At 39.6% G+C, this 16,129-nt stretch overlaps 2 protein-coding genes across 4 annotated transcripts in view; one reads left to right on the top strand and one right to left on the bottom strand.

Annotated features, from left to right (window-relative positions):
* LOC106090153 (ribosomal protein S6 kinase beta-1) overlaps positions 1 to 16,129 on the top strand; it is a 55,147-nt gene that overhangs the window by 14,736 nt on the left and 24,282 nt on the right. Inside the window, exons 2-8 of the mRNA XM_013256254.2 lie at positions 3,008 to 3,048; positions 9,237 to 9,363; positions 9,439 to 9,704; positions 9,778 to 9,969; positions 10,037 to 10,127; positions 10,196 to 10,444; positions 10,526 to 10,633. Coding sequence (XP_013111708.1) covers positions 3,008 to 3,048; positions 9,237 to 9,363; positions 9,439 to 9,704; positions 9,778 to 9,969; positions 10,037 to 10,127; positions 10,196 to 10,444; positions 10,526 to 10,633 — 1,074 coding nt within the window. The remainder of the gene's footprint in view (positions 1 to 3,007; positions 3,049 to 9,236; positions 9,364 to 9,438; positions 9,705 to 9,777; positions 9,970 to 10,036; positions 10,128 to 10,195; positions 10,445 to 10,525; positions 10,634 to 16,129) is intronic.
* LOC106095522 (uncharacterized) overlaps positions 15,558 to 16,129 on the bottom strand; it is a 49,436-nt gene continuing 48,864 nt past the window's right edge. For all 3 annotated transcript variants that reach the window (XM_059360998.1, XM_059360997.1, XM_059360996.1), the window contains 2 exons: positions 15,951 to 16,089; positions 15,558 to 15,882 (listed from right to left, as the gene is read on the bottom strand). In XM_059360998.1, coding sequence (XP_059216981.1) covers positions 15,710 to 15,882; positions 15,951 to 16,089 — 312 coding nt within the window. In that variant the 3' untranslated portion in view covers positions 15,558 to 15,709. The remainder of the gene's footprint in view (positions 15,883 to 15,950; positions 16,090 to 16,129) is intronic.

Genomic DNA, 16,129 nt, shown 5'->3' with positions numbered 1-16,129 from the left:
AAAGTCAAATTCAAATATTATTTGGGAATCCCCCTTTTCTGTTTTATTTAGTAAAGGAGGCTTTGCCCTTGACAGCAAATATTTAATTTCATTGAAAATATAGTTTTTGTCAAAATGGGTCGTAAGCAAAACGAGGTTTCTGATGAGGTAAAAGTTTTGATAATAAAACACCACAGGAATGGTTTAACTCAAAAAACTATCAGTGAAATATTAAATAGACCACGATCTACTATACAATCCATCATCACAAAGTGGACAGAAACGAAAACTGTTGACAATAAACCAAGATCTGGTCGACCAAAAGCACTTTCAGTTGGAGATGTGCGTTGGCTAGTGCGGCAAGTTCAGAAAACTCCGAAGACAAATGCGACCATTCTTCGTAAAAACACTATGGAATATTTAGGGAAGGAAGTTACTACACAAACAATTCGAAATACACTCAAAAGGCATAGTTACAGAGGAAGAACTGCACGTAAGAAGCCCTTTATAAATAAAATAAACCGAGTGAAAAGGCTAAACTTCGCAAAAATTTATGTAAAACAGCCCGAATCATTTTGGAAAACAGTCATTTTTGCAGACGAGAGCAAGTTTAATCTTTTTGGGTGCGATGGAAAGGTCATAGTGTACAGAAAACCAAATACAGAGCTTGAAGAACGAAACACAGTTGCTACTGTAAAACATGGTGGAGGTGGTTTAATGGTTTGGGGGTGTATGGCGGCTTCAGGAGCGGGAAATCTTGAAATTATTAATGGAGTAATGGATCATAAGTATTACATTGACATTTTAAAGAGGAATTTAAAAGATAGTGCTGTAAAACTTGGGCTTAGTAATAACTTTCAATATTATCAAGATAATGACCCCAAACATTCTGCTTTAAATACCAAGATGTGGATGCTGTATAACTGCCCCAAAGTCATTAAAACTCCTCCTCAAAGTCCCGACTTGAACCCAATTGAACATCTTTGGGAACATCTCGAACGCAAATTGAGAACGCGCAATTTTTCGAGCAAGAGTCAAATGCAACAGGTGATAATGGAGAAATGGACTAATATAGACCAAAATATAACCGCTAAATTAGTCCAATCGATGTCAAACCGTTTAAAAGAAGTTATAAGACGCGGTGGTCGAATAACAAAGTATTAATTTTTTTAAATTATGTTATTTATTTTTTTGTTTTTTTTGCAATGATGAATACTTTTTTGTTTAATTTTTTGTGTTCAGCTGTAAAATGGCCCTTTTTGTTCCAATAAATACTATTTTTTTCTTTAAAAACAATGAAATTGTGTACATATATATCACACAAGCACTACTGCATCATTAGTTTAATATGTTTTTATTCCAATTGTCTTTTGTAGACTTATTAAAAAAAAACATTGAATGATGAATACTTTTTTTGACCGCTGTAGTCGGCGTTGACAAATTTTTTCACAGCTTGTGACTTTGTAATTGCATTCTTTCTTCTGCCAGTTATCAGCTGTTACTTTTAGCTTGCTTTAGAAAAAAAGTATATTTGATTAAAGTTCATTCTAAGTTTATGCATGCATTTAATTTCTTTTAAAAAATCCGCAATTACTTTTTGGGCAACCCAATATATAAATATTTTCATTAAAAATTTGCTCTTTCACAATGGTAAAACTGACTGAAGGAGCGTTCCAATGCTTTTGCGAGATACGAGAGAGTTATTAACTATTGTGTCTTAGAATCGGATCGAAAATCTCAATGGTGTTACAGGCCAAAACTATCAACAAAAAAATTCGAAAAACAAGCAAGAGAAGAAGAATCATTGTTCTGTATGACAATGCGAGCTCTCAAGCATCGTCTCAAACCAGCGCATTTTGACCGGCCAAAACATCAAATTGATGGGTCATCCGCCATACAGTCCTGAATCAATGGCACCCATTGATTTTTTTTCTTCCCGCACATTAAGATAAAAATGCGTCATCAATGATTTTTGGTTTCCCGAATATGCTGTTGAAGCGTTCAATAACCATGTTGTAGAGTTGTCTCAATCGGAGTGGAAGAAGTGCTTAGAGAATTTGTTTAAGCGGAGAATATTTGAAAAACACCTAATACTTATATAGCAGCCCTCGTATGTATTGGGTTGCCCAAGAAGTAATTGCGGATTTTTTAAAAGAAAGTAAATGCATTTTTTATGAAGCTTAGAATGAACTTTAATCAAATATACTTTTTTTACACTTTTTTTCTAAAGCAAGCTAAAAGTAACAGCTGATAACTGACAGAAGAAAGAATGCAATAACAGAGTCACAAGCTGTGAAAAAATTTGTCAACGCCGACTATATGAAAAATCCGCAATTACTTTTTGTGCAATCCAATACATAGATGTTTTATTTTTGGTCTGTATGTACGCATCAAGACTGTAGACTATATAAATTATAATCACAATGTTAATTAGAGCTGTGTTTATCTTTTTGAAAGTGGCAAACCCATGGGGGTTCACTTACTTTTGCCTGAAATAGTTTGTCAATCTTATTTATGGCCATTGTCGGTTGAAGGTAGTTTTGTAATAAAATATATAATAAACAGTAAATCATAAAAATAAGTTGATTGTTGTAATTTTAAGACTATAGTCAGTCGGACAACTATTACAATAAAATATGATAACATAAATTTTACCATGTGTACCGATTGGTGGGGCATCATCTAACAATGTTTAATATAACGCACGAGTATTGAAGTTGAACTGTTGTGATGCCCTGTACGGATTCGTCGCAATTGAACATGGACCGACTAATGACATTATATTTCAGACCGACAATGTCGTTGGCATTCTGCAAATTCGCAAAAATGGACATTTCAGCAGTGCATCTGCGGCCGCGCTGAATATTCTTGACGCCATCAGACATTTTGTTCAAATGGGAAAGAAATACTGGAATATTTTTATCGCTCTACTCAGTGGAGTATTTATGGTCATGCATTTATCTACAATACTACCTATAAATATATTTGCTAATACATTTGTGGTCTTTTTTGTTTGTTTTCATTTCAGGTTGATCTAGAACCGGAATTAAGCATTAATTTACAACATGAGTAAGTACACGAGCAAGTGTTAATATTAGTTAGACAAGGGGTAAATAAACGAAATACTTGTTTCTAGTATGAGTAGGAATGTGTTTTAAGTGTTAACGTTCTAATTTTTTCTACATAAATTCATATTTTGTAGATTAAATTTCATTCTCCCATCAGCTCTTAACTGTATCATTTTGTTCTGGGGGCCCTTCAATGTTCCTTTGGCCAAAATTACAATTCTGATGAAATTGAAGAAAAAGCTGAGTCTCGTTCTTTACTTACGTTCTTACCTTAAATTGCCATTACAGAAAATGTATTCCTCTAGCCGAACGTTAAAAAGATGTCCAAGCGTCTCGATCTTTGCGCTTCTTCTCCAATCTATGACATGCAGTTTCGAAATGTCGCTCTCCACTTGGTTTTTGGTTGTTGCTGTAGCAGTGTGTTGTGCACCAAAGCGGCAGCCCTCAGGTCAATCCGGTACGCACAAACGGCTGCCAAGGTATTGCAGAGTTTTGGTTGTTGTAGTAGCAGTGTGTGATACCTGGGGCGTCAGCCCTTGCCGATGAAGGAATTCCTCGGGTCAATCCGGTACATACAACCGGCTGCCATGGGATTGGTTGTTGTAGTGGCAGTAGGGGAGTTTTGGTCTTCCCCCCTTTGCGTTTTCTTTTATGGTCGCCTAAAAGACTTCTTTGCTGAAGCTTCTTCATCCATTTTGACAACATGACCTAGTAAACGCAACCGTTGTCACATAGCTCTTGGTTCATAAGACGCCTATATTCTTCTGTTCTACTCGATTTTAAAGGAGGTCTTCTGTCTTAATCCAAGTCAAATGTCATTTAATAGAAGTTTTGCAGAACTTTTCAAAAATGTTGACGTCAATCCCATGGCAGCTGGTTGTACGTACCGGATTAGCCCGATGGTGTCTATGGGCTGCCGCCTCGGTATACAACACATTGCTGCAACAACAACAAAAATGCAAATGCAAATGCAAATTCCACTAAGGAACAGGGGCAAACTTCTCACATATCAATGAGTGCAGTGCGATTCAAGTTTAAGCTCAATGATAAGGGGCCTCCTTTTTATAGCCGAGTCCGAAAGGCGTGCCGCGGTGCTACACCTCTTTGGTGAGAAGCTTTACATGACATAGTACCTCACAAATGTTGCCAGCATTAGGAGGGGAAAACAACCGCTGAAAATTTTTTCTGATGGTCTCGCCGGGTTTCGAACCCAGGCGTTCAGCGTCATAGGCGGACATGCTAACCTCTGCGCTACGGTGGCCTCCGCTACTACAACAACACCAACAACAAAATGTAGACATCAACAGTATTAGTTAAGGCCTTTGTTATATTTTTGGAATTGACTGTGGCGTCGCGATAAGTTTACGTTGTTATTATTGTAGTAGTGTGTCGTACACTGGGACGCCAGCCCTTGGCGATGAAATACTCCGCCGGGCCATTCCGGGCTGCCATGGGCTTGATATGCCCATGAGTTGACTATTCTTGGCGACCTTAGCTATTTTGCGTTGTCAGTTGACAAATTTACAATACGGATACGATATGAAACAATAGAAGTTCTTCTATACGGATGAATCCAAACTTCATAGACAACTAGGTGGTCTTTGGGGTGTACTGTGAAGAACTACGTCATATCAAGAAGATTAGCCGACCATTGTAGTGTGTATCAAGCGGAGATCTTTGAAATTAAGGAAGTGGTGGAAGGGATGTCATAACGACGATTGCTGAACATCTCTCAACGAGATGGTTGAACGTTTCAATATACCCCTGTTCTGGTTGCCAGGCCACAGAGATATACCAGGGAATTTTAGAAGAGACGACCTTGCGAAAATAGGAACTGCCAAGTAACACATTACTGGGGAACTGAAATCTGTGCATATGCCTCTAGTGTCATATAAGTCAAATCTTCAGGATCAGGCCCAAAGGGCAACGAATAATAGATGGTCGCATGTTATTTATGTAGAACATATCCATACACAATCAGCAATTCAGCTTTTATAGACGTGACTGGAATTGGCGAAAACGTAGTACTTAAAAATTTAAGGTCACTAAAGATAACTCTTAATTCTAGTCCAGATGGAATTCTTAATTGTTTTTAATACCACTCCCCTGTTGGTTCATGCCTGGTATTGTGTCTCGACCTAAGTGCTGGTATCTGTTAGACGCGAAAGCCGGGCAATGACAAAGGAAATGCTCCAACGTCTCATCATCTTCCACGCATGCCCTACACATGCTATCTCTTGCCGTAACGATTTTACATAAGTAAGCTCGTAGTCCTATGTGTCCCTTTGTGATACCAATAACTATAATGATCTCCTTCCTTTTTGTAATAGCCTCGTATTCTCACGATCTAGATCTCCCCATAGGATTTTCGCCATCCTACCGACCGTTTCGCTGTTCCACAATGTTGTATGCACATTCGTCGCCCACTCCCTTAACTCGGAATGCGTCGACCCGAAAGGCTTCGGGTTAACCAAGTTTATTGTCGGCAGTCCTCAGGCCTTCACCGCCAAATCGTCTGCCCTTTCATTTCCCCTAACTCCATTATGGCCCGGCACCCAAACGATGCGGATTTTGTCATACTCAGAGAAGGCGTTATCTCCTTCTTACACTGCAAGACTGTTCGTGACCTTACCGTCCTGGTTGTTTTTGGCCTTATGGCAATTTTACTGTCGGTAAAGATGTTCACACTCGACGTCCTCGCGTTCGCACCACACCACCTCACGCATTCCGTGATCGCCCGAATCTCCGCTTGCAGATTCGTATTATGGTCAGGCAGTCTAAAGCAGATCTCAGTCCCTGGGTTCTCAATGTAGACCCCAGGGCCACTCTGTCCGTGTAACATGATCTTCCAGATGGCAATACTAGGGTTCCGTTAATCGAAGACTGTGCCGATGGCAGCAATGCCACGCACTCGACTTCAAGGTTCATCTCAGGTATCCTATCGAAAATCTCTTCCCTTCCTCCAGTTTTCCTATCGTCGCTTCGATTATACCGCGATGGTATGAGCTGCTCCCATCCTCAATCCATTCTCCCATCGCCTTAAGTCTTATAGCCGCAGTGGTTGCCTCACACTTAATCTGTATGTCAAAGGGTCGGCTATCTAGAATAGTCTCCAGTGCCCTAGTGGGCGTGGTCCTCATCGCTCCTCTGTTGCCAAGACAACATGTTCTCTGAACCTGTTGTATGGTCCTTATGTTGCACTTTTTCTCCATGGCAATCCACCAAACTACTGAGACGTAAGTGAATATTGGTCTAATCACGTTCCTGTAGAGCCAGTGGACTATCCTGGGATTCGGGAAGTGTAAGTCTCTCCATCACTTGGAAATTGAGAACTTTTATTGTGTGTTTACATCAAAGTCAGCTTTGAAGTTATCATCACCAACACATCCAGAATGTTTGAGGACATTCCACATACCAGTCGCATCGAGACCCCAAAAAAGTAAAAAAAAAAATGGTTCCGTTTTATTTGTCGAATTACGGACTTCGCCGTATTTCTTTACTTGCAATACGTCCTCCAATTCTCATGAGATCTACAAGATAGGAATGCAGAATAAGACAAATCCTTTAGAGACCTAGCATCTCCCTAGATTTCGTCCACCTGTCATTACGCTCACGTATCCTTTTCTTGACTGTGGGAATAAAAGAGAACAAACTATCAAGGAGAGAGGAAACTAGTGAGCATTAAGTGTCAACATCCCTGGCGCCGAAATCTTACAAAAAGACAACCAAGCCAACCAAGCCAACCCAATCAATATTTTCGCAGTCACGAAACTCGAAACACTCAGGGGGTTGCTGAAAATTAAAATGAAACGTAGGGACATTGTACTTGATCCGAATGAGAAATTAGGAAAAGATTACTAGCATAAAATCAATTAAAGAAATCAAAACTACATCCCATTGAAAATCTTTTGATTAGGAAGTGGTTCTACAGCGATTGGATAGAATCGCTACCACATAACACCATACCGCTAAAATAGGATATTAGAGCGGAACGGGGGACATTACTGGCCAAAAGCAGCCACCATCCGCAAATCTGCAATTTAAGTTTTTTAATTTTACTAGCTAAACCGGCACGCTCCTCTGGGTCTTCTTTTACTTTTTGTACGTTTTATTTGAGCCCTATGACCATGGCCATGGTCGATAAATAATTCCCGGCCCTTCAGTCGTTTCGTGGATATCTAATGTCGATATGCAATTCTTGCTCCTCTCCCATATAGGCTTTTTTTGAGCCCTTTATAATCAGGGTTGGTAAATTTGGTTTCGGTTTGGAGGGGTGTTTTGGGCTAAAGATGAGTAAGCTCGTTCCGATCCACAGGACCGATCGCTGCAGGAACGTGATGGCCACTGGTTATTTAAAGGCGCCAAAAACTCGCCTTGTCATATCGAGCATCATACGCACTCAGTATTTAAGCAAGAGCTGGTGCCGCCCTGTCTCTTACTGAGACTTCCCACTCGATAGTGGTGATTGTCCGCGACTGCAGTTACCGTTACTCCGTATATGAAGTATTCCACTATCCGCAGCCTGTGGACGCACCTGGTAGCTCTCAGCTGAACTTCTAGTGGTAACTATGATCACCACACAGATCGGAGCCCAAAGTTCCAGTATGTGTGGTGTTTTGGCAGTCCGGCAGCGAGAAAATATATAAACATATAACTAAATCAACACCAAAAGTTCTAAGACGATCCGTCCGTGTGTCTGTCCGTCCGTCTGTTGTAATCACTCTAGAGCCTTCAAAAATTAAGATATTGAGCTAAAATTTGGCACAGAAGCGTCTTTTTGATGCACGCTGGTTAAGTTTTTGAACGGGTCAAATTGGACCATACTTGGATATAGCTGCTATATAGTCCGATCTGCTGATGAAGGGTCTAATGCCATAAATGCTTTATTTTTTATCCGATTTCACTGAAATTTGAAACAGTGAGTAGTTTAAGACTTCCCGACAACTAACCCAAATATGGTGCAGATCCGGATTTATATTTAGATATAGTTGCCATATAGACTGATCTCTCGATAAAGGGTCTGAGGACCATAAAAGCTTTATTTCCCGATTTCGCTGAAATTTGCAATAGTGGGTTATTTTAAGCCTCTCAACATCTTACCTAAATATGGATCAGATCGGACTATATTAGGTATAGCTGTCATATAGACCGATCTGCCGATAAAGAGTCTGAAGCCCATTAAAGCTTTATTTATCACCCGATTTCGCTGAAATTTGAAACAGTGGGTTATTTAAAGCCTTCCGACATCTGACCTAAATATGGTTCGGAGTGGATAGCTGCCATACAGACCGATCTCCCGATAAAGGGTCTGAAGGCCATAAAAACGTTATTTTTTATTCGATTTCGCTGAAATTTGGAACAGTCAGAAGGTTAACCTAAATCTGACCTATATGGTTCTGATCGGACTACGTTTAGATATAGCTGCCGTATAGTCCGATCTGCCGATAAGGGGTCTGATGCCCATAAAAGCTTTATTTTTTACCCGATTTCACTGAAATTTGAAAAAGTGAGTTTTTCTGAGCCTCCAAAAGATCAATATTTTGTTCTACAAAATTTAATAGTGACATATATATTAGACCACTTAATGTCCGTGCCGAATTTGCTTAAGTTATCCAATTTTCACCGGATAGTGTGTTATACACTGAGGCGACAGCCCTTGCCGATGAAGGACTCCATCGGGTCCATCCGGTACGTACAACCGGCTGCCACAGTATTGTTACCGGTTGCCTGAATGTTAACCTAGGTGGTTTTTCTTTCACTACTGCTGGCGGCATGGGATCAATGCAGCCGTGTATAACCTTACCACATTACTCCAACGTTTGGAGGCTGGTTTATATGGGCACTATACCTAATTAATGACCTCATTGGCCTGTATTTGTTGTATTTGTGGCATGCAAGAAGGGTCCGAGAACTTTAAATGGGGTTTGCGATCAATGTTTCAGCGTTAAAAATACAGAATATTTAATTACAACTCTTAACTGGTTTCGGTCGACACAGGCAACATTGATTTTATTGTGATTAAATGTAATTTGTAGTCATCAGATGGCCCATATAAACATAAATTGCAAGATTATCTACATAGATGTTAAAGCTACTTTCTTATAACAATTTTAATAAAGAACATTGAGAATAAAATATTTTATAGCTGCTCCTTATTGAAGTAAAATTTTTATTATTTTTATTTTTCAGAACTGAAGGGCAGGAAACCATACAACTTTCCGAAGAAAATGTGAATCCGGGCAAAATAAAACTAGGACCAAAAGATTTCGAACTAAAAAAAGTTTTGGGCAAAGGTGGCTACGGCAAAGTGTTCCAGGTAATTCACTCTCATATGATTGACCATTGTCTCGATTATGGAATAATTGTTACTACTCTTCTTTATGTATTTCAGGTGCGTAAAACGTCAGGACGCGATGCTAATAAATACTTTGCCATGAAAGTGTTGAAGAAGGCCTCCATAGTCACAAATCAAAAAGATACGGCACACACTCGTGCCGAGCGTAACATCTTAGAAGCTGTCAAACATCCATTCATTGTAGAATTAGTATATGCTTTCCAAACAGATGGCAAATTATATTTGATTTTAGAATATTTAAGCGGTGGCGAATTATTTATGCATTTAGAACGTGAAGGTATATTCCTGGAAGATACCACATGGTGAGCTACTTGAGAATGAAGCAAACATGACGAACAAGAAGAATAACCCTTTCAACAATGAATTCCATTTCAGCTTTTATTTAAGTGAAATTATAATGGCGTTGGGCCATTTGCATAAACTAGGGATTATATATCGTGACTTGAAGCCTGAAAACATTTTATTAGATGCCCAGGGTCACGTTAAACTAACAGATTTCGGTCTATGCAAGGAACATATTCAAGAGGGCATTGTGACACACACGTTCTGTGGCACAATCGAATATATGTAAGAAAAGCCAAAGGCAGAGAATAATGAAACGAAAAAACATAAACATTTTCCATTGCAATTGTAGGGCACCGGAAATCCTGACGCGCAGAGGCCATGGTAAAGCGGTAGATTGGTGGTCACTAGGTGCTCTTATGTTCGATATGTTAACTGGCCTTGTAAGTTCTTCTAACCTTCAAATTTATATACAAACACAAAAAACATTTTTTTTTTACTTTTTTTTTAGCCCCCCTTCACTGCTGACGATCGCAAAAAGACTATAGAAACTATTCTTAAAGCCAAATTAAATCTGCCAGGCTATTTAACTCCTGAAGCTAGAGATTTAGTACGCCGTTTGATGAAACGTCAGGAGTCACAACGTTTAGGTAGTGGTCCAGAAGATGCTGCGGCCGTTCAAGCACATCCCTTCTTCAAACATGTCAATTGGGATGATGTACTGGCTAGACGTTTAGATCCTCCAATTAAACCATTGTTGGTATGTATCTTATACTACAATATTTCACAAAGATGTGTCCATCAAAAATTCACTTCATGTCTCTTTATCTTCTAATAACAGCGTAGCGAAGATGATGTGTCACAATTTGATACCCGATTTACAAAAGAAATACCCGTAGATTCACCAGATGAAACAACTCTTAGTGAAAGTGTCAATTTAATTTTCCAAGTAAGTAATAACTTATTATTTTTTTTTATTTTTTGTGTATTTATTGCAAATTAATTTGCAAACATATTGAGGTTATTATGACTTATATATAACATATAATATGGTTGCCCAAAAAGTAATTGCGGATTTTTCATATAGTCGGTGTTGACAAATTTTTTCACAGCTTGTGACTCTGTAATTGCATTTTTTCTTCTGTCAGTTTTCAGCTGTTACTTTTAGCCTGCTTTAGAAAAAAGTGTAAAAAAAGTATATTTGATTAAAGTTCATTCTAAGTTTTATTAAAAATGCATTTACTTTATTTTAAAAAATCCGCAATTACTTTTTGGGCAACCCAATACATATTTATATATTTCCTAATTTAAGGGGTCATAAGTGGTCTTTAAGATGTCGGAAAACGAGATTCACATTTAACTATTATTTCCATGTATTAATTAGAAAATTAATTGGGCTAGTGCTTGTCAACATTTTTATACCCTCCACCATAGGATGGGGGGTATACTTATTTCGTCATTCTGTTTGTAACATCTCGAAATATGCGTCTAAGACCCCATAAAGTATATATATTCTTGATATTCGTGACATTTTAAGTCGAACTAGCCATGTCTGTCCGTCCGTCCGTCTGTCGAAAGCGCGCTAACTTTCGAAGGAGTAAAGCTAGCCACTTGAAATTTTGCAAAAATACTTCTTATAAGTGTAGGTCGGTTGAGATTGTAAATGGGCCAAATCGGTGCATGTTTTTATATAGCTGTCATATAAACCGATCTTGGGTCTTGACTTCTTGAGCCTCTAGAGGGCGAAATTCTCGTCCGATTTGACCTCGCGTCGAACTAGCCATGTCTGTCCGTCCGTCCGTCTGTCGAAAGCGCGCCAACTTTCGAAGGAGTAAAGCTAGCCGCTTGAAATTTTGCACAAATACTTCTTATTAGTGTAGGTCGGTTGGGATTGTATATGGGCCAAATCGGTCCATGTTTTGATATAGCTGTCATATAAACCGATTTTGGGTCTTGTCTTCTTGAGCCTCTAGAGGGCGAAATTCTCGTCCGATTTGACCGAAATTTTGCACATATAGTATCGATATCAACAACTTCCAACAACTGTGTTAAGTATGGTTCAAATCGGTTCATAATCTGATGTAGCTGCCATATAAACCGATCTTGGGTCTTGACTTGACTTGAGCTTTTAGAAGGCGCAATTCTTATCCGGTTTGACAGAAATTTTGCACATAGTTGTTTGATATCACTTCGAAATTGGTTCATATTCTGATATAGCTGCCATATAAACCTATCTGGGATCTTGATTTCCTGAGCCTCTAGAGAGCGCAATTCTCATCCGATTTGGCACAAATTTTGTACAACGGCTCCTCCCATGGCCTTCAGCTTGATACAGCTCCCATATAAACCGATCTCCCGATTTTGCTTCTTGAGCCCTGAATCGGACTAAAACTTGATATAGCTCCTCCTCCGTCCTTATTCATTATTCTTTGTTTGTCTAAAAAGAGATACTGCACAAAGAACTCAACAGATGCGACCATGGTGGAGGGTATATAAGATTCGGCCCGGCCGAACTTAGCACGCTCTTACTTGCTTTTGATGTCACGATAATCTACAATACGTGGCAATTCGTTGCAGACTCATTTGTATACGACAATAGTGAAAAGGCAACGTTTGTGGTGGGAATCGAGCACACAACCTGCGCACGCTTTCCACTATGGGTTCCGGAATGGGATGACTGTGGCACCACACGGGTTGGAACTCTGGGCTCCGATATGTGTGGTGTTCATCGTCATTACCAGAAGCTCAGCTAAGAGCTACCGGGCACGTCCATAGGTGGCGGGTAGTAGAATGCTTCGTAGACGGAGTAGCTGCAATTGCAGTCGCCGACAATCAGCGAAATCGAGTGGGAAGTCTCAATGAGAGCCCGGACGGCACCGCCTTTTGCTTTAAACTGAGTGCCTGTGATACTCGATATGACAAGGCGAGGTATTGGTGCCTTTATATAACCAATGCCGTCGGCGATCGGTCCCATGGACCGGTATCAGCTTGACGAGGATCACTACCCTCCACATACAAATGTGGCTACAACAAGAATAACAACAACTTGAGGCGCTAATTATGCCATAAATAATCTTCTTTTGAAGGGAAATTCAGCAGTTAAAGTTATATATTGGGTTGCCCAATAAGTAATTGCGGATTTTTTTAAAAGAAAGTAAATGCATTTTTAATAAAACTTAGAATGAACTTTAATCAAATCTATAATTGCCATTTTGTTCGATAACCTTTTGCCATCTTCCTGGCTAATTTAGTATTCCACGCTCATAGAACTTCTGGCCTTTATCTGCAAAAAACTGAACCAAGTGCGATTTTATAGCCTCATCATTGCCGAAAGTTTTACCATTTAAGGAGTTCTGCAAAGATCGAAATAAATGGTAGTCTGATGGTGCAAGGTCAGGGCTATATGGTGGATGCATCAAATGTTCCTAGCCAAGCTCACTCAGTTTTTGGCGAGTGACCAAAGATGTGTGCGGTCTAGCGTTGTCCTGGTGGAATATGACACCTTTACGATTGATCAATTCTCGTTGTAAACAATCCATTTTTCATTTCCAGTTATGATTCGTTTTAAAAACGGATCGAATTCATTGCGTTTAAGGTGCATACCACAAGCATTGATTCGGTTTGTTAAATGAATTTCTTTCAATACATGTGGTACCCAAATATCAAGCTTTTTCACCAGTCCAATACTTTTTATGTGATAATGAACGGTTGATTTTGGTATATTTAACTTCTCTCCTATCTCACGCTCAGTTACATGACGATCCAATTCGATTAATGCTTTGATTTGGTCATCATCAACTTCAATTGGCCGACCTGAACGTGGCTCATCTTTAAGTGAAAAATCTCCAGAACGGAATTTGCGAAACCAATTTTTACACTGTCTTCCTTTTAAGGCTATATCACCATACACATCTCGTAACTTTTTAGAAACCTGCTCCGCGTTTTTTCCTTTACGGAAATAATAAAGTAAAATATGACGATAATGCTCCTTTGTGGGCTCCACAGTGCGTTCTGCCGTGGGAGGTCAATTTCTTCAGGTGCAATGGGAGGCGGACAACATTCACCCGGTAGCTATTTACCGCATCTGCTACCGTGTCTGCATGATGAATGTCGTCTAGACCTGTTTGATATGCCGCTTGATCTAGAGGTTCTCTCTTGTAGCGTTGAACCTCACGCTGTAGATCATGTAGATCTCTACCTTAAGGCTTCTGGGCGGTAGATATCTATCCATAAGATGATGATTTGGATGGTCTCTGCGATAACAGCCCAAAAGGTATTGCTTAGACATCATGTATCGAGTTATGTCTTCGCACTGGTATGAGAAATGAGGAGACAATCCTTCGCAGTTCGGATGGCGGCATTCTGACAGATCTGAATATTATTCCATTGCGTGTCACAAAGTTGACGAGACCACACTGGCGCTGCATAACTTACCACAGACCGGCCAATTGCGCTTTGTACGTAGTCAACAAGGTTTCTTTGTCAGCACCCCAAGAGCTGTCGGCAAGTGACTTGAGGACCATGTTTCTACTTTTGACTATTAATGGTCGGAATCATTTCTCCATCGACCATCACAGTCAGCTCAGTATTCACCTCACGCGTATTTGTAGTGAACAATGTGGCTGAAGATTTGATGGCAGATATCTTCGGAATTCTTGCAGCGAAACATGAGGTAAGTTCGTTGAGGTAGACGTTCAACCTATCGCAGATGTCAACAATGGGTGGGGGGCCTGATGCCATGCGGACGTACAATCGCCCGCATATGATAAGATCTCTATGCCGTCTGGAGGGGGTGGAATGGAGGATAGGTCGAGGTTAAAATGTGCCAGAGATATCACCCCATCTTGGGAAAACAATTTGTCTTATTTTCCACTTAATATTTGCAAGGAAGTATGAACCTTTAGACTCGTTTGTTATTTATTAAAAAAAAAAATTAAACTCCTCCTTTTTTCAAATAATGTGCGCGAAAACACTTCGTGCAATCGGGATAATTGAGAACATAATCATTTCGCTAAAAGAAAAACAATTTAATTAAAGGTTTAGATTGGATTGTTATATTCCTGTGGTGCTAAGGATGAATAAACAATGCAAAATCGGAAAGAATTCATTTGTGACTTGCCGATATTCCTTGAAGGCTGTTACCAAACAGGTCTCCGGAAATGACCTCCAATTTGATTTGAAGCAGGCACAATGCCCTTTTTAAAACCAGGCGTAATTAGAATACCCATCGACAATTTTTGCCAAATTTGTCAACGCCGACTATATGAAAAATCCGCAATTACTTTTTGGGCAACCCAATAATATAAGATTATGGCACAAGTTTTTTGTTGTCGTTGTAGCCACATTTTCATGTGAAGATGGCGATCCTCATCAAGCTCCTGTAGGTTAGCCGCAAATCGCCGCGGGGACAGAGTGGTCATTGGTTATTTAAAGGCACCAATAACACGCTTTGTCATATTGAGCATCATAGGCACTCAGTATTTATGCAAGAGCCGGTGCCGCCCGTCCGCTGAAAGTCCTCGACTGCCGTTGCAGCTACTCCGTATGGAGCATTCCGCTATCCGCAACTTGCGGAGGCGGCCGGTAGCTCGCAGCTTCTTGTGACGGCAATGAACACCACACAAATTGGAGTTCAATGGTCCAAGCTGTCTGGTGCTCACAGCTATGCCGTGTTGGGACACAAGTTTATTAACAACCACGAGCTTGATTATTCATTTCATAATGTTAAGATTATGAATAATAATTATTTTTTATGATTTATTTATGAACAAAGTAACCGTAGAATTTCATTAGCTGCTCATTTCGTTGGAATGTTTGTCGAATATTCGTCATCTTTTTTACATCATATTATGGATAAGAAAAAAAACATTCAATTAAAATCTACTCAGTAACATTTTTATTTTGGCAACTTTTCCAAAATCGATTTATGACATGGATAAGCTATCGTAATTAACAAATAAATACAACAAAAATGTAATACAAAACATAGAATACTGCAGATGAGCCCATTGCGCGCCGCTTTTCCTTATCGTCTATAGGATTGGCCACACTGAAAGTGTGGTTCTTTTAAAGGTATGCCGGTGGGCCCATCTGTGAATTCGCAAAAATTCAGTCCAATACGCCTTAGAGGATGACACTTACTCTTTGGATTGCCCCACTTGCCTTTGAACGAAAGCCAAGTGGGAGCCAACGATCGTCCTAAAAACAAATATGCATAGCCATGAGCCATTTATAAATTAGTAAAGCTTTGTTATATATTTCCTTACCATATGACTTTAGATTTTCATATGTTATTGTAACACTCTTCCAAGTGTTCCATGGAGTTCCAAATCCATTTATATCGTATAGTCGAGCCACTTTAACGAATCGATGTTTTCCGGGTGCTGTCCACAGACCATGCGAGCCCTAAGAAGACAAATTATTTATTGTACGAAATTCGGATATT

Source organism: Stomoxys calcitrans, chromosome 1, assembly GCF_963082655.1.
Source record: "Stomoxys calcitrans chromosome 1, idStoCalc2.1, whole genome shotgun sequence".
Lineage (NCBI taxonomy): Eukaryota > Metazoa > Arthropoda > Insecta > Diptera > Muscidae > Stomoxys > Stomoxys calcitrans.
This window is presented reverse-complemented; position numbering and strand designations above follow the sequence as displayed.